The 18,494-nt window shown below is 33.2% G+C and overlaps 1 protein-coding gene and 1 pseudogene across 1 annotated transcript; both read right to left on the bottom strand.

The window, feature by feature from the left end:
• Window positions 1-8,591: 8,591 nt before the first annotated feature.
• On the bottom strand, window positions 8,592-10,915 carry LOC126588002 (2-oxoglutarate-dependent dioxygenase DAO-like; annotated as a pseudogene).
• Window positions 10,916-11,679: 764 nt separating this feature from the next.
• LOC126587993 (beta-glucosidase 47-like) lies at window positions 11,680-17,792 on the bottom strand. Its single transcript, XM_050253109.1, has 12 exons — window positions 17,471-17,792; window positions 17,231-17,297; window positions 17,073-17,131; window positions 14,534-14,609; window positions 14,353-14,427; window positions 14,163-14,250; window positions 13,830-14,082; window positions 13,261-13,376; window positions 12,912-13,170; window positions 12,571-12,673; window positions 12,374-12,482; window positions 11,680-11,985 (listed from the first exon to the last, which is right to left on the bottom strand). The coding sequence occupies exons 1-12, from the start codon at window positions 17,636-17,638 to the stop codon at window positions 11,790-11,792; spliced, it is 1,569 nt and encodes a 522-aa protein (XP_050109066.1). The 5' UTR covers window positions 17,639-17,792; the 3' UTR covers window positions 11,680-11,789.
• Between the last annotated feature and the right edge of the window lie 702 nt (window positions 17,793-18,494).

Here is an 18,494-nt window from a genome sequence, read left to right as displayed (position 1 = left end):
TGTATAAACTCACACAGCTAGACAAACACTTTCTGGTAGTTGTTTATTGCATGCGTGACCTTTATTATTGCATGCGTGTATGTAAATCTTGTATAAAGAACATGCTGCTGTTGAAGAGCAGCAAGGACTGAATTCAATGGAGTTGAGTTTATGAAATCAGTCTCTATAAACCTAGTTTAAATTCTTTCAGGAAGGAATAGAATTTTCTCCCCTCCTAATCTCTCTCTCCTTTCATCCCTTCCTATTTAAACGGTTACGATTATGCCACGTCTACATCTTGTTTTGAATTTTTTATATAGAGAATAAGATAAAAAGAAGAGTGTGAGGAGGGGATGGTAATTGAAGGGGAGAGAATTGTTTCCTTAGTGAAAAGAGAATTGTTTCCTGAGAAAAAAATCCATAATACTTTTGGACGGATGTTTTAGTTTAGGGTGATGCTATTCACACACCCGTTTTTTACTTTCTACATATCTCTTGTTTATTTTTGTACTTTAGTCTTCTTTAATTCATCAATTTGAAGGCTAAAAAATATAAAAAGTATGTGAGATGAAAAAATGATGTGTGAATAAAATTACTCTTAATTTAATGTTTAGAATTATATTTTGCTCGACAACAAAAAAAAAAAACAATTGTATTTTATGGGTGGTTGGATTTAAGGACTCGGAATGTCTGTTCACTTTGCATATTTTGACTAGATGGTTTGACACCTTCACTTCCCGCCGGGAAGTTGGGGGCATAACTTTTCTTTTCTTTTCAAAAGTTTAATTAGTTTAATACCCATAAAATGGTTATCGTCGTTGTCCCGTCGTCGCCGTCGCCATCGCCATCATCGTCTTAGTCATCGTCTTCAGGTGCTGCAAATTTTCATTTTACATGTGACTTTATCTTGTCGGTTGGTCTGTTGGCTCTGTCTCTCCAGATTGAGTAGAATTCTATACAAGACTGTACATATTTTGCAATTAGAAAATTAAATTTTAATCCCTAAATAAGATGAAATTTAGAAAAATGTCTTACATAAGATTAAAAATTGATTTTAGTCCCTAGACTCTATTTAATGCCACCATATGTATTCAATGTCTATTTTTTTTTATAATTTTATGAATTTAAATTTTATGAAAATATTATAAATTTTAATTCTCTATAAGAAAATATTTTCGTTGAGATTTTTCGGTACACTTATGTTTTTGTATATTTTTTTATCTGCCACTAATTCATTACAACATATTTAGGTACGAACATTTCGGTATACTGGGTTAGTATAATATGTTTAGGTACGGATATTTTAGTACACTAGTTTAGTATAATATATTTAGGTACCGACATTTCGGTACACTAGTTTAGTATCATATAGTTAGGTACGGAATTTTCGGTACACTTATGTTTTTACATATTTTCTTATGGGTCACTAGTTCACTACAATATATTTAGGTACGGGCATTTTGGTACGCTAATTTAGTAAAATATATTATGATACGGACGTTTAGGTACTCTAATTAGAGAACGTTAAAATAAAATTAATGAATTAAAATGTGTATAATAATAAATTTAAAAATTAAAGTAATAACATTAAATATGTTATCTATTAAATATAAAAACAACAATATAATATGAATTTGAATTAAGTACACATTAAGGACTAAAATCAATATTTAATCTAGCACCAGGTTTTTATTAAATTTTAGTCTTCTTGAAGGATTAAAGTTCAAAAACCTCTATTGCAATCTTGTTACAATCTTGTATTATACTGTTCAAAATTGAGGAAGAGTTCCTCTTTAATGATGAAACTGGAGTTCCACCATAAAATCAATTGGCAATATGAAGAGTAGCTCAATGCCATATAAGCACATAGCAAACTTTGTCCCTCATCGATGTGAGACAACTCTCAACATTTCATTCACTTAGTGACAGATTTATAAAATTTTGTGTTTCAAAATCGTTCATATTATGAATTTCTATGTAGTGATCATCTCTATAAAAATCAATTAAAACTAAAATGTGCAGATAACGTCGTTCTAAATATGTGTCAACAAAGTTATGGTCAATAAGTTCAAATAAGCTTATTAAACCGCATGCTACATGTGTTTTCTATCCAATCACATAGTACTGCGATCACTTTCTGTTAAAATATTTAATTTTGTCCTATTATTTGTATTAAATGTCACTTGCTTTGATGTGATGTTGTTCTCCAAATAACAAAAAAATAAAAATAAAATTACCACTCTTCTTCAAGATATAATTTAAATCGCAAGACAATTTTTTTTTAACCCGCCTCAACGTGCGGGCATCAATTCTTCTAGTGACTTCTATTACATGATGTTATTTATATATCTTTGTTATGCTTCTTCTTAGCTTTGCTTTTAGAGCATGCTTTCCTACAATGCTTTTAGGAATGAGAATGAGAGTGATATAGATGGGGAGACTGATGCCTAATTGTCCACATATCGGATAAAGGTTCCGCTATTGGCAATGATACTTTGTTGAAACGTACATATTTTACTGCATAGGACCGACTTATTTTGTTCATTTCTTGTGTGTTCGTAAATAAAAGATTTGTCGAGAATAAACATCACGACTACAAAAGGGACTTATAGTGTCAGTGGGTGGTGTCGGTTTAATATAATGTAGTGGTGCATAAGAGAGTTGCGGCACTAATTGAACATGACATCGTGTCACTTATAAAGTGTCATAAAATGTCTACGTCGCTTTTAAACCGACGTAAACATTTAATGTCGCTTATAACCGACATATAATTTAATAATTTTAAATACTGGTGTTGCTTTAAACAAAACAGTGTCGCTTTTAAGCGACATAAATATTGGTGTCGCTTCTAGATGACACTAATTAATTTAATAATTTTATAACCCTAAAAAAATACTACAATAATTATATATATTAATTTAACAATTTTATACCCCTAAAAATTATAATAATTATATATATATATATATATATATAATTAAATACTAAAAATTGGTGACCATTGGATAGGCTTAAATATACATATCATTCAATTTCTTAAGTGTTATACGTAAAAAATAAATAAATTTAAATCTACTTAATAAATATATATACACACACACACACCATTGAACTTGATGGGATACGAATTCTACAAAACTAATTTCAACAATCAAACCGTCAAACTTGTTTGTATATGCTTCGAGATCGCATAAGCAAAAAATCGCAAAAAACAAACATTCAGAGATCAAGTAACGGGACAAAACTTTTCGACGGTTATCAACGAAAAATCACGATTTAACGATTATTTTAACTCTGATTTTGATGATTTTTTACAGCTACACTCTTGACCCTATATGAATATAATGAATTAACTCGATCTTCAATTTCAAATATTTACACTAGTGGATACCAATAAATCTTATGTTATACTTAATAAAAGTATGAATAAACTCTTAAGTGTTAGTGAATCTATTGTTTTGATGGGATGAGCATTCTACGAAACTAGTTTCAACGATCCAACCGTCAAACATATTTATATATACTTCAAGATCACATACACCAAAAATTACAAAAAAAAAACATTCAGAGATCAAGTAAAGGGATAAAACTTTTCAACGGTTATCAACGAAAAATCTTGATTTAACGGTTATTTTAACTCCTATTTTGATGATTTTTTACAGCTACACTCCTTGACCATATATGAATACAATGAAATAACTCGATCTTCAATTTCAAATATTTACACAAGTGGATACCAATAAATCTTATGTTATACTTAATGAAAGTATGAATAAACTCTTTAAGTGTTAGTGAATCTATTGTTTTGATGGGATACACATTCTACGAAACTAATTTCAACGATCCAACCGTCAAACATGTTTGTATATACTTCGAGATTGCATACGCCAAAAATTACAAAAAACAAACATTCAGAGATCAAGTAACGGGCTAAAAATTTTCGACGGTTATCAACGATAAATCACAATTTAACGGTTATTTTAACTCCGATTTTGATGATTTTTTATAGCTACACTCCTTGACCCTATATGAATACAATGAATGAATTCGATCTTCAATTTAAAATATTTACACTAGTGGATACCACAAATCTTATGTTATACTTAATGAAAGTATAAACAAACTCTTAAGTGTTAGTGAATCTATTGTTTTGATGGGATACGCATTCTACGAAACTAGTTTCAACGATCTAACCGTCAAACATGTTTGTATATACTTCGAGATTTCATACGCCAAAAATTACAAAAAAAAACATTCAGAGATCAAGTAACGGGATAAAACTTTTCGACGGTTATCAACGAAACATCACGATTTTACGGTTATTTTAACTCCGATTTTGATGATTTTTTACAGCTACACTCCTTGATCCTATATGAATACAATGAATTAACTCGATCTTCAATTTCAAATATTTACGCTAGTGGATACCAATAAATCTTATGTTATACTTAATGAAAGTATGAATAAACTCTTAAGTGTTAGTGAATCTACTGTTTTGATGGGATAAGCATTCTACGAAACTAGTTTCAACAATCCAACCGTCAAACATATTTATATATACTTCAAGATCACATACGCCAAAAATTACAAAAAAAAAACATTCAGAGATCAAGTAACGGGATAAAACTTTTCAACGGTTATCAACGAAAAATCTTGATTTAACGGTTATTTTAACTTCGATTTTGATGATTTTTTACAGCTATACTCCTTGACCATATATGAATACAATGAATTAACTCGATCTTCAATTTCAAATATTTACACAAGTGGATACCAATAAATCTTATGTTATACTTAATGAAAGTATGAATAAACTTTTAAGTGTTAGTGAATCGATTGTTTTGATGGGATACACATTCTACGAAACTAGTTTCAATGATCCAACCGTCAAACATGTTTGTATATACTTCGAGATCGCATACGCCAAAAATTACAAAAAACAAACATTCAGAGATCAAGTAACAGGCTAAAAATTTTCGACGGTTATCAACGATAAATCACGATTTAACGGTTATTTTAACTCCGATTTTGATGATTTTTTATAGCTACACTCCTTGACCCTATATGAATACAATGAATGAATTCGATCTTCAATTTAAAATATTTACACTAGTGGATACCACAAATCTTATGTTATACTTAATGAAAGTATAAACAAACTCTTAAGTGTTAGTGAATCTATCGTTTTGATGAGATATGCATCATACGAAACTAATTTCAACGATCCAACCGTCAAACTTATTTTAATTTGTTTTTGTTGTTATTTTGATAACTTTGATAGCTTTTTGTATATTTATTCGAATTAATTAATTTTGTCACTTGAATTGTTATGAGAAAATGGAAATGAATAATATTTATAAGCGTTTATGTTAAATTAACAATATTAAATATAACATAAACTTATAATATTTAGTAATATAAGAATATATTATGTTAAGTTAATTTGTTTTGCACTCTAGATATTCAAAATAAACTAGGCCGGAACTTTCCCGCTTGTCAGTAGTTGTGTCAGTTTAAACCGACACCAAGTGAAACTAAACTGACACAAATGCCACCTCATTAAAGCTTGTCAGACCATGGTGTCAGTTTTAACCGACACCAAGGTTTATTAAAGCGACGCCTTATTAATTTCAAAAAACTATGTCAGAAGTAGTTGATTGATTTAATGCGTGTCAGTGGTGGTGTCGGTTTAAACCGACACCAAGTGCAAGTAAACCGACGCCAGTTTTTGTTCAATAAATTTTGTCAGAAAGTGGTGGATAATGAATGCCAGAAGTTGGTGGCGGTTTAAACCGACATCAACTCTCACTTATTACGATGCCAGGGGTTTTTAATGCGACGTGAGGGTCCTTAATGTCGGTTTCAACCGACGCCAACTCTGCATCCATATTTAAACCTCTTATTCCCCCATTTCGCCTTTCATCATTTGAGTTTCAGTTTCAACCTCCATTTCTTCTCCCTTGAGTTTCAGTTTCAACCTCTATTTCTTCTCCCTTCTCAGTTTTTAGGTTATTACTTCTTGAAGATTGTTTTGCTATGGATCATTTTGAGGATGAACATGCTGAACTCCAATTCAAAGAGGAAGAAGTCGAAGGTTGTCCATTTTTAATATTTTTTTTTTGGAAACGTGGTACTATTTTATTTTATTATGGTTCTTAGTTTCAGTTTTTGGTTTTGTAGTCTAAATATTATGATGCCCAAATTGATAATTGTTTTTTGGTTTTTAGTTTCAGTTTATGGTTTTTTATTTTATTATTGTTTTTTAGTTTCAGTTTTTAGTTTTTGGTTTTTTAGTGTTTGGTTTTTAGTTTTAGTTGCCACTTACGTATGTATGTTGATTTTCTGCATTGGTTTCATTGAGATGAGCAGAGTAGGAAGGTGATGAGTAGATTTTATATTATATATTTTACCTTAATCTTAGTATATTTTGGTTAATATATTGGAAGAATTTTGATTCTTTGAATTGTATTTTCAATATAGGACTTTCGACTTCCTCTGGAGCAAAACAGGATCAAATGGACGAATTTTGGAGTAATTCCAGTTGGAGGACGTTCGTGAGTCACTTAGCTTGATCGTATCAAAATTTGGGATTTTTCCACCAAGCGGTTATTTTCTGGCGATTAAATAAAGAAGCAGTGCGCAGTGCTGGAAAATGACATTTTTGGGCTTAAATGACATTTTTGGAGCCCAAGATGACCTCGGATGGATTCGTGGCCTTCTGGAAAAGTGTTCAGAATATTCCAAACATTCAATCCAGCTATATTGGGCCAGTTTTGGAGCAGCTTATGGGCCAAAACGTGGCTGTTCAGATTTTGGACGAATTTTGCTATTTTTATTTAGGGTTTTTATTAATTTTAGTTGGCTAGGGTTTGTGTGGAGGCTTAGCAAATATATTGCTTGGCCGTCTACAGTTTTACGTTACGCTTTATTTTATGCAATATTTGAAACAGAGAGAAGTGCTAGGGTTTTGAAGATTTTCTACTTGAAGGTGTTTTCAATCATTTTCTTAATAATATTTTCTATGATTTCAATTATGAATATGCGGAACTAATTTCTATTGCTAGGGTGAAGCCTTGAGCCTTAGCATGAACATGTGATTTTTATTTAATTGCTTATGATTGATTGCATGCGTACTTTGAATTGTTAATCACTGGGATAAAAACTATCTAATTGTTTTAATGCCTAATCACCATTAGGATTTTTAGAAAAGTAATTTGATGCAATTTTGGTCGGAAGGTTCCCTGAAATTGATGTTGGCTTCTTGTGATTAATAATTGTAATTTCACTTAGGATGAATATCACGTCTTAAGGATTGCATGGTTTTTCAAAGGATTTTCATAAAGCATAATGAGTCTTTCATGTTCAGATTTGATCCGAACGTCTGGACGGGTTGCATGTTAGATATACGTTCTATGTTGGAGGTTCCAAGTAGAATATGAATTAGGAAAATCTAACCTTCAAAGTAGCATGTATAGATCATAAGTAATGGGTAAAAATTCATAGGATTGCTAGGTGATGGTGGAACCCTAGTGCTTTCTTAATTTGATTTTCTCATAACTGTTTTCTTCTCTAGTCCTAATATTGCAGATTGTTTATTTTAATTCATTAAATTCGTTTTTATTTTAATTAGATTATAAAATCAATCATTTCAATTTCTACTTTGCAATAATTAAATGGAATCTGATTAGTTCGAATTATTTAATAATCCATGTGGAGACGACCTTGCGAGATCCGTTTATACTACAATAACCTTGTGATTTTTGCAAGTAAAATAGGAGATTTAAGCATGTTCACATGAGTAGTAAAAATCCTATCAGAAGGTAACGAAATAATTGAACAATGTTTTTTATTAAACGATATTGGACGATGGGGATTGAACAAGGGACCTCGAGTGCTAGAATAAACACTCTTAACTACTTGAACTACAGGTCATTTACGAAACAAGATTTTTGTTTATTAATTTACCTTTTTTCTTTATATAAGCGATATTGCCGAAGGGAGGGTTCTAAGAATTGAAAAAACAGAGGTATTTGAACACAGAACCTCGATTGCAGGAATAACTATTTTTATCGTCCATTTGAGCTGCCCCTTGCAATTGAAAAAGAAATTAAAGCACAAAAATAGAGTCTCAAACAAGGAAAACCGAAACCAAGCGCAGTAATCAATTGAAGTGGATAACTTAGTTATTGGGATGCTGAAGCAAGAGGAGGTTTTGCCAAAAACAGAACCGAGTCTGTCACTGTCGAAAATTGAATGACATAACTAGCTAGTTTCTTGTTTGGTTACCAAAGTCTCTAATGGAAAGCACTCTGTTTCTCATACAATAAGGTTTAGCAAGAAATACCGTCAACAACTCCATCTGCACAAAGAAATATGTAGATAAGGGGATAATTGTTGGGCACGTTTTTAAAACAACTCCTATGAATTGTTGGGCATGTCATAGACTCCAAAAATCAAATCCGTCATCTTTTCCAGTTATATATTAAGATCTTGGATTTTGGGTCAATCAAAACTTACAACAATTAGCTATAGCCAAACTTCCGATTGTGCCATGTTGCGAATTGTGTTGTATTTAGGAGTAGTCCTGTTAAAGAACAAGCACGAGAGGCAAGTATCATGGATGGACCGGCGTTCAGTAGAACCAATGAAGCAGTGGCCGGTCGAGTCTTGCTGCCAAGACCTATTCTTTTTTTATTTCAAGGTGGCAGTGGTATCAACACTTACACAAACACACATTTGATACTCCAAATACAACATAACTAGGCTTAATTTACAGCCTAATTTACCCACATAGCAGAGTTAGAGCCACTGAAGTGGCCTGTTATCAGCAAAGCAAGGCATAAGTCTAATGACTCTAAATGAATATTACATTTCATATCACATCATCATTAGGAAATTAAATTTAACAAGCTGAGCAATTTGCCTCATATCAGCAATTAGGATGGGGTGTGTAGTAGTTCAAGTGCTTCACCAGCTCTCATTTTTGTGGATAGTCTGAGCTTTCTGTAATCTTCATAAGTAAAAGGGACATAGAGTCGAGGGTATTTTGAATCCACAAATTCTGGTAGAGCTTCAACTGCTTCTTCCTTGGGTACCAAGAGAAATGTAGCGATCAAAACTCGAGTAGTTGCCTCTCTGCATTGTACTCTATGCTTCACATTGCACAACCTCCCATTGCTCCATGCCTTGGTATGAAAATAACAACAAGAAGATTAGATTGCCTTATTATAGTGCAAATTAGCGAAAAATTAACAAGAAAATCTTTTGGTGCGTATATATACCTGAGCAACATGACCAAAATTGATAAGGAGAGTGCCTGGGCAAGGATCAACTGCTACAAAGCACCAAACTTGTCCATCACCTCTAGACCACCAACGTTTTCATCATCTTGAAGAATGGTTAGAAATCCTGAATCTGTGTGTAGTTGTACACCAGAAAAGCCCACTGATTCAGGGGTGTAGTTGTATTTGTTTATCCTAAACTGGCAGGGCCAGCCCTTGAGAAAATCACTATCAACCAAACCAACCCATAACTCTCTGCCAACTTGCGCCCTATATCCACACACTGCTCATACACTGCTTGAGCATACTTCTCTATCACCTCTCTGCTCATTCAATAAGAAAATCAACTTCAAGACCCTCATCAATAACGTATCCGGCTAGGAGAAGACCACGTACATGTATGTGTGTGTATATATGTATATGTTATTTATTAGAAAACAAGTTAAAGAGATGCAATCGATCGATAATGTGTCGATGTTATTGGTGTCAACGTATTACCGATACACGTCAGTTCCTTAATAAAATAATGAACGTCATACACCCAAATAGACTACAGCAGATTGCTTTCCATCCACACTAAAGTTCGAATTCTCATTCCGTAATTGAAATTAGAATATAAATCAATAAAAAAAAATTAATAGACATCCTACACATAAAATGATTATATGTGACTGTAGATTAAAGTAGAATACTAAGGTAGCAACTTGATTTGGGCAGATAGTATGTAAGCAAACTATTTAATAATAAGGAGAAACAATGTATAGAAATCTGCGGTGAAAGAAAGTAAGACCTAGTTTGGGAGTGAGGTGGTTAAAAAAAAAGCACCCATGAAAAAAAGCTGTGAGGGTTTTAGGTGTTTGGTAAACTGAAAAAAAATGGCTTATTTTGGAAGCTGCTGTGAGAATAAGCTGAAATCAAAGGAAAAAGCTGAAGCTGCTATTTGTAGCTTTGGAAAACTGGCTTTTTTTCAAAGCACACGGAGCTACAGTGCTTCTTTAATGAAAAGATCCACTATTAGACTGTTTTTTTTTCCCAAAAGCACTTTTACAAAAAAGTTTACCAAACACTCTGCTGATTTATTTCACAGCCGCTTATTCTCACAGCACATCTGCTTATTCTCACAGCAGCTTTTTTTCAAAGCACAGCAATACCAAACCAGCCCTAAGTCTGCGCCAAAAAAGCTAACCTCTGGTGGGAAGAAGCATCCAACTGAGAGAGCTATGCACAGCCTGAGATGATCCCAAGTCATAAAGACCCAAAGCCTCATAGAGAGGGTTGGCTTTGCTGGGTGCGACTAAGCCACTGCCAGCAATGACATCTTTGTTCTGCAGGCAGGTCAAGCAAACATCTGACCACAGCCTTCATCTCTGCCATCAGACTCAGTGGGATCTTATGGTTGATAAGTCTGAAGCAACCCCATGTCTCAGATGCTTCCCTCAGTTTCTTGTATGCTTGTGCATCTGGAAACTGGTTCAGATCAATCTGGGACGGTCGTACAGCCCTCACCATCTCCCATATCTGATTTCTTGGATTTGTTTCTTCCTGGATCTTTACCCTTTTTCCACTTTTTCTTCTGGAAATGGATTTCACCGTTCGCTGGGATCCCTTGAATTATTAACTTCGAATTGAAGATTGTGCGAAACGCTTTTTTTTTTTTTTTTGACTAATTAAGGATTAGAATAATTAATGGGCCGGCAACCCGATTTCGAACTCTTAAATTTGCACTACATTGACAACAAAAAAAGAAAAAAAAAAAACTCATCATTTATGAAGGATTAGACGTTCAAATTTCAAAGAGACAAAAAGTATAAATTGATGTAAATTCAAAACTTTATGATGCAATGTAACGTGAGAAATTAGAAGGCCCAATTAAAAATCACATCAAACCCATAATGTGTAAAATGTAGTTCACCTTTTCTAAAAATATTAGCTAAATTGTGGCTATTATTCATAAAGACTATAGAATCATCGCAATCACATGCACGTACACATCAATTCGGTGTACACTAGCAACAACAAAATATGGTCTGCTTGAGAATGGCAATTTGAATACCTAACGTTCTCACGCAATTTGAAAACCTGACATCTTGCGTCAAAAGGTAAAAGCCATCAACAAACATTCGTTAATTAAAATTTGACGGTCCATAGATTCTCTACTAAAGAAAGCTGCTCTTGAGTGCTCTACATAAAGTTGTTATCTTGATAAATAATATCACACTTAATAAGCTGCGTTTGAAAGTTAATGTAACAATCCAAATCATATTGGAAATTTTTTTTCAAAATCCAATAAATTTACTACAACGTCCTTACTAAATGAATAGATTTTACTTTAATTGTTTCTAATATTACTAAAATGTCTTAGTTTTAGTTGGTGATCTACGGTTTAACATGAACTCAACCCATATTTATGGGTGATTAATTGGTCAAACTGTTATAATTCAACTCAATAAGACTAACTCAAAACCACAACTTTGTACGAATTTCGTGTCATGATAACAGCCGTGTACATTAATCCTGCATAGTTCTATATCATGATGAGGTACTTGAAGCCTGCACCGTATGATTCGAAATGAATTGTTTGTACCAAGTCGCTGATAGTCTTTGAGTTCTCTTGAGAGTGGTATAATCAACACGGTAAAGTCCAAACCGAATAGTATATCCACTCGTCCACTCGAAATTGTCCAGCAACGACCACACCAAGTAACCTCTTACATCTGCTCCTTTTCTGACCACATTTTCAAATGTTCAATTAGACTTTCATCACGAGGCAAAAAAAAGAAAGCCTTTCATCACATTGGAATCTGTTTGCATATGTTAGAGTTTGGTTCTGAAATAAAGATTTGATATTCCCCTAAAATCACACTGGTAGCATATGCATATATAGAGAAAATGCTTCTATACAATGTGTATATACGAGATTCATTTTGAAAGTCGCACTTACATCATATCTCATACTGATGATTATGTGATTTAGTTTTTAATTTAAAAGGAACGACATATACACCCATAATATGCAAGAATATCTCTAACATATATGCATTCAAAGGGAAGAGAATGCGGATATGGTAACGTTGATAGCTGAGATTACTTAAAATCCAAGAAACAGGATTTACCTCATTGCTTTTGCAAGTGCCTGTAAATAGGATCCCATGTACTCCAATCTCTTGACATCATGCAGTAATACTGCACTACTTGAATTTGAATTCTCTATCTCACCAAACCCTAAAAGATCCACTCCAATTATATAAGAGTCTTTAATTTTCAGATATAAAATTAAGTTTGGGGAAGTTACTTTTAGTTTGCACCTTACCATTTTCTGTGATGAACATTGGTGTGTTATTGTATCTTTCTTTTACGTACGTTACGATCTTCTCCATTCCTTGAGGATAGACATATAGCCAATCAATCGTAGTCTACATAAAAAAGAAATGGCTTGTTCACAAATAAACTCCTCAAACTTTGGTTCATAATAACAAAAAATGCTTTAAACACCGTTTTGAAGAAAGAAAAAGAACTCTTGGACCCAAGTGTAATTGCACTATAAGTGAGATTTTTTTCTATACTTTCATTCATCGGGTATTTCTCATAAACAGTATCAGTTGTCAGGACTAAACTGATTAGGTAATAAAAAATCTTAGGTAAGTTACATACTGGTTCTCCAATGAAGACTCCATCTTTTTCGAAAGTTCTCAAAGCGTAACCCTCTGTCCTTGAAGCTCCTGTTCCTGATTCACATACCGAAAACATACAGTCTTTTGAGTAACAACTGGTATAATGATTGAGGCCAATGAAGTCTAATCCAGTCTTCTTCAGCATCTCCACATCAGATTTTGAAAATGCTGGCAAATCAGCTCCTAGAAGCTCTTGCATTTCTGCAGGATATCTCCCGAGTACAATCGGGTCTAAGAACCTACATTGTTGAACCGTTTTAGTTGTGTGCCGTGTAGCAAGAAAATCAAATGGTCTTGACCTGGATGTATAAAAGCAAGGAACTTCTTACCAGTTCATGTAGAAAGATATAGCCCTCTCAGCTGCTAATTTGTCTTCTAAGGAGTTGCTGATGGGTTCAAACCATGGAGCATTCATGACAATTCCAATGCTACCTCCTTGTATTTTCTGAGCGTTAAGGACATGCATTAGAAAGATGCGGATCGAACTGATTGTTTACACGAATTGCCATTTTATCCATGAACTTGTACCATATTATTACCGATTTGTCTTCTAAACTTTTATTTTGGCTAATTTTCCCATGACCGATTGTAAATGGTCAGTTAATTTCCTCTATATTGTCATATTTACCCACATTTCATACAATTTTTCATCCAAAAAAGTCACATAACAGTCATTAAATGTTATTTTATCTGTTCTTAATAATGTTATTTGTTACTGTTCTCTTGTTGAAATGTGACATTTTTAACGAAAAACTAGATGATGAAATGTGAGGAAACATGACCAGGGGAAAATTGACTCTGTATAATAATTTAGAGGGAAATCCATCAAAATAAAAGTTTGAGGGTTTCATGCAAGTTTGTGGGGAAAATCGGCAAAATACATACTCTTGTTAATTACCTGATATTTGGTTCTGTATACATTCACAGCAGCTGCATGGGATAGGATGATATTATGAGCTGCAATGAAAGGCTCCCTCTCTGAATCCCCACTAGTACAATTCCCAAATGGGATAGAGCAGCGAGCTGGCGGGTACGTCCCTAACCTGTAACCATTTGGAACTGCTACATTGGGCTCATTGAATGTCGCCCAGTACTTCACTCGGTCTCCAAAGAATTTGAAACATGTATTTGCGTAATGTTTGAAATCCGCCCTGCAAAATTAAAGTTGCAAGCATTATAGTTATCACTTATTGGTGACTTTTTTCAGACAGATGGGAATGTTGCTACATACTGCACTTGGGGACTTAGCCAAGCTCCATATCTATCTTCGAGTTCCTGTGGAATGTCGTAGTGAGTCAACGTCGCATACGGCTGGATTCCTAGAACATGACATGGAGAATGTTGCCAAAGAAAATATGTCATATTTTTTCAGCAACGACGATGAATAGGATGAGCACATAAACAATGGTAACAAAGAAGACCTCTAAGCAGAAGCTCGTCGATGAACTTGTTATAGTGATCGATGCCGGCGCGATTCACTCTCCCAAATCTTCCTTCTGCAGGTTGAATAGTTAGAGCGCAAGTGAGTAGAGGAGAGATAAGAAGACTGAATGCTACTAATCAAACAGGAAACCCTCTGAAGGAATGAAAGAAAAAACTTACTGGGTAAAACTCTTGCCCAAGATATAGAAAACCGGTAACTATTGACTCCAAGGTAGTTCATGAGATCCAAATCTTCCTGTTTTTTACATCAATGTCAAAGCAAGCGGTAAAATCAACAACACGTTATTTTTTAGTTAGTCATAAAGGGTTTCAACTAGCTAGAAATTCACAAAAGTTTGTTAATTCACTGGAAAACCGAAACTGATAACATTCGGATTATTCAGGATTGTATACGAAGGATCTTTTTTTTACTCTCTCTTTAGTCCTATGTCTCCTATCCTTAGGAGGTCTTCCTCCACTAGCAAGTTTTATCGAAAGCCTCCATTATGTTGTTGCTAGCAAATACCACAAAATATTAAATTTCGTCAAAAAATAATTGGAATATAATCTACAACTACAAGAGGGTAGAGAACGATAACATCTGGGGTGGGGTTTATGATCTCAAATTTGAAAGCACACCGACAATTTTTGTCGTTTCCACATGTAATGTTAGGGTTTACATGCATTGAGTTGGACATAAAGGATCAAAATTAGTATTCAATCTTACACCCGTTCCATGAAAAACATATCTTTTCTGAGGATTACAATCTAATCATATCGGCCTATTTTTTTTTGTTTGCGTAAAATACAGAGGTGTAAGGGTCCCATATACAGTATAGCATTCTTTTTTATTTTTGTCAGCAGACCCCATAATCTAGTATTCTTTGTAAATCTATTATATACTATTAAAAGTGTCAACTTTTTTTCTTTTTTTCTTATTATTTTGCCCTCACTTTTGATACACACTATTGAAAAAATGAGGGCAAAATAGTAATTTGAACTTTTTGACAAAATAACAATCATATCCCTATTTTTCCGTCTTTTTTTTCTTCATAAAATGACAATCATATACTTATTTTTCCAATTTTACCATCACTTTTGATACACAATATTTACATAAGGAAGACAAAACAGTAATGATGTAATATTAAAAAAAAATATGCATTTATTAAGAGAAATTGTTCACACACACAAAGTGTGTGCTCTCTGCTAGTATTTAATATTATATCAACTCATCCAAGTTGAAGAGTAGAAGATTTGTATTAAAATCAACTCATTACAGGTGACAAGCTAAAAAATGAACGCGGACTACGCAGCCAAAATCTTTGTGAATCAAAATGGTTGAAATACTATAATGTCAAGGTTCATGCTAGGTCAATAAGTTAACAGTTTGTGTGAGAGAATTAACAGAATAATTAAGATAAAGTAATAGCTTGTTTAAAAGTATTTTTAAAATGATTAAAATAACTTTTGGTGAAAATATTTTTGGATTAATCCTTAGTAAAAGTGAATCTTGAAAAAACATTTGATTTACTTCCTACAAAAAACACATAATTAGTGCTTCTTACATGAAGCACTTAAAATACTTTTGAAACCCAAAATTATTTTATCTAAAAGTGTTTTCAGTCATTTTAAAAGTACTTTCAAACGAATCATAAAACAAAATAAAATGGAAAAAGTAAAATGAAATTTTGTGCAGAATACAAATGTCATAACTAACAATAACTCTAACAATTATATGGTGAGTGAAACACAGTCATTTTGTTTTCGACACAAAAAAAAAAATTAAAAAAAAACAGTCATTTTGTATCAATATTTTATTTAAATTACAACACTTAAAATAATACCCACAAAAAAATTTTGGGGCCCTCTTGATGTCGCACGTTCCATTTGTCAATTTCTTCTCCACAACTCAACATATCATTAATGTATTTATACGAAATATTTTTTTAGTGTGTCAAAAATATAATCTGATACATCAAATGTTATAATACAAGTTATTGAATTTGAAAAGAAAATTTTCAATTACTTGTATTATAACACTATCAAAATGAGTTTCCACACTAAAATTTTTCTCTACATGTACATATAAGAAAATTAATATGACTCTGATACGATAAAGAAACTGAAGAAACTAAGCCTTCTGTAAAATTCCTCTTTGATTGAATGAATTGGATAAATGACAAAAGAGTTGGTATATATAACTTTTTTATTTCCTATTTAGTCCCTAACTATTTAACTAATCACAAATAAAAGTGCAACAAACTATTTGACTACTGTATTTGATGGAAGAGAATTATCTTCGGATCCATTTTGTGGGATCTTAAAGATTCTTATATTATAGTTGTTCATTATATATCGTGCGGTCAGTTTTCGTTAGATATTATTTATGTTTAATTTTAAATAAAAAAAAAGTAAAATGATTTCTGATCGCACGATGAATGACTAAAATGTTAAGATCCCTAGAATCCCTACATTTTTCAAGTTTAAGAAGATTAACATATAGAAATATGAATAGTGCTACACTTTTTATTTGTATCATTACTTGTATCATCTCTCTAATAAATGTATAGTAAGTCAACGCATGCAGGTCCCAATTCTATTAGAGAGATAATACAAATAATGTTACAAATAGAATAACATTTTTTAAAGATACATCAGTGGATTTTAAAAGCAATAAATATTCTTAATTAATCCTTTTAAGTTTCAAGAGCTTAACCATATAAAGATGGTACTGATCAACAGCAATATCTCCATTAGTTCCATCCGAGATATGATCTGTGACAACTCAAAATAATGCCGCCTTCAGATTCAAATAACAAGGAAAAAATTGCATCAAAGGAGTAAAACATATATAAATAGATGCATCATACTAACCGGGCTCGTGAGTGAAAACATCCCAGTTGTTGAGGGCTTTACCATCATTCAGATAAGCTCCCTCATACTGGGAATCATACGAAGAAGAAATCAAATATCAACACAAAATTATAAAGAACAAAATGAGAAGTTACTGCACGCGTATATCAAGTTATGGTTTGTCTGTAAGGAGAAAAGAGACTGTACAAGAGCCAAGTATTTTCCGGCAGCACGTAGATAACAAGAACGCAACGTACGTACCTGGTAAGAAGAGGAAGCAGTTCCAAAAAGGAAGTCGCTTGGGAAAGAGGACGAAGCTGCCTTTCCTTCCAAAGATATGTGAGAGTTACAAGACGCTTTAAGAATTGAAAAGCACAAAATCTGAACCGTAGTTAGGACAGCCTGAACAAGTACTGAGAAATTCCCCATAACTTTTGAAGGAGATGAAGAGACAGTCAGTATACTTGAACTGGAATAGAAAGATGTTTCTTCTTCAACATTAAATAAATATTGCCACTGCGGGCGACGAACCAACTGTCAATTGACAGGACAGCATATCAGTAGATTTTGCTACCAGTAAACGCTGCGGATCGGAAATAATGGTTGGTAGGAGTCCGGATCATCTTTGTGAAGATCTCGAAAATCTATAAATTGTGTTATATTGTGCGGTTAGAAATCATTTTAAATTTTTTTATTTAAAAATAAATATAAATATTACTTGGCAAAAACTGACCGTACAATATACGATGAACTGACCGATTCAAGAATCTTCATAATCCTCACCAAAAAATCGGGAGAGGATCTGTTGGGGTTGGTAGTAGGTTTGGAGCATGCGAAAACACATTTGAAATGTAGGCGATACCAAATGAATATAATATTGCCAGATAAGGATTGGGTTGTGAGAATATTCACAAGTTGATCACAAGATAAGTTTTACATAACGTAGAGATGGGCATGTATAATTGTATGCTCTTCCATCACCGCCCACGACCACCACTTGCGCCACCACTTGACAATCATCACAAGTCACAACTCATATCACCCAATTAATTACAACACAGCTAACATGCACCTAATGGGTGCCCATCAATGGCCATCCCAATTCAGATGAATTCAGTTGATCGAGTTGATTCAATTTTCTTATGTTACGAAGTATGTACTTTCGTTGGAAGCGTTTGTGTTAAAACATAATGTTGATGCACAAAACCGAATGGTCTTGGTACAACGTAAATCCGACCGTGAATCTGCATGAAATGTAAATGACACAAGAGTTATCGTGGTTCAC

The sequence above is a fragment of the Malus sylvestris genome, chromosome 10, assembly GCF_916048215.2.
Source record: "Malus sylvestris chromosome 10, drMalSylv7.2, whole genome shotgun sequence".
NCBI lineage: Eukaryota > Viridiplantae > Streptophyta > Magnoliopsida > Rosales > Rosaceae > Malus > Malus sylvestris.
This window is presented reverse-complemented; position numbering and strand designations above follow the sequence as displayed.

Excerpts from the sequence above, each read along its gene's own strand:
- LOC126587993 (XM_050253109.1), bottom strand. The coding sequence starts at position 17,638 with ATGGGGAATTTCTCAGTACTTGTTCAGGCTGTCCTAACTACGGTTCAG. Across the intron at positions 17,298-17,470 it reads CTGCTTCCTCTTCTTACCAG|TATGAGGGAGCTTATCTGAA; the intron begins GTACGTACGTTG and ends TATGATTCCCAG. Across the intron at positions 13,377-13,829 it reads TATACAGAACCAAATATCAG|AAAATACAAGGAGGTAGCAT; the intron begins GTAATTAACAAG and ends CTTAACGCTCAG.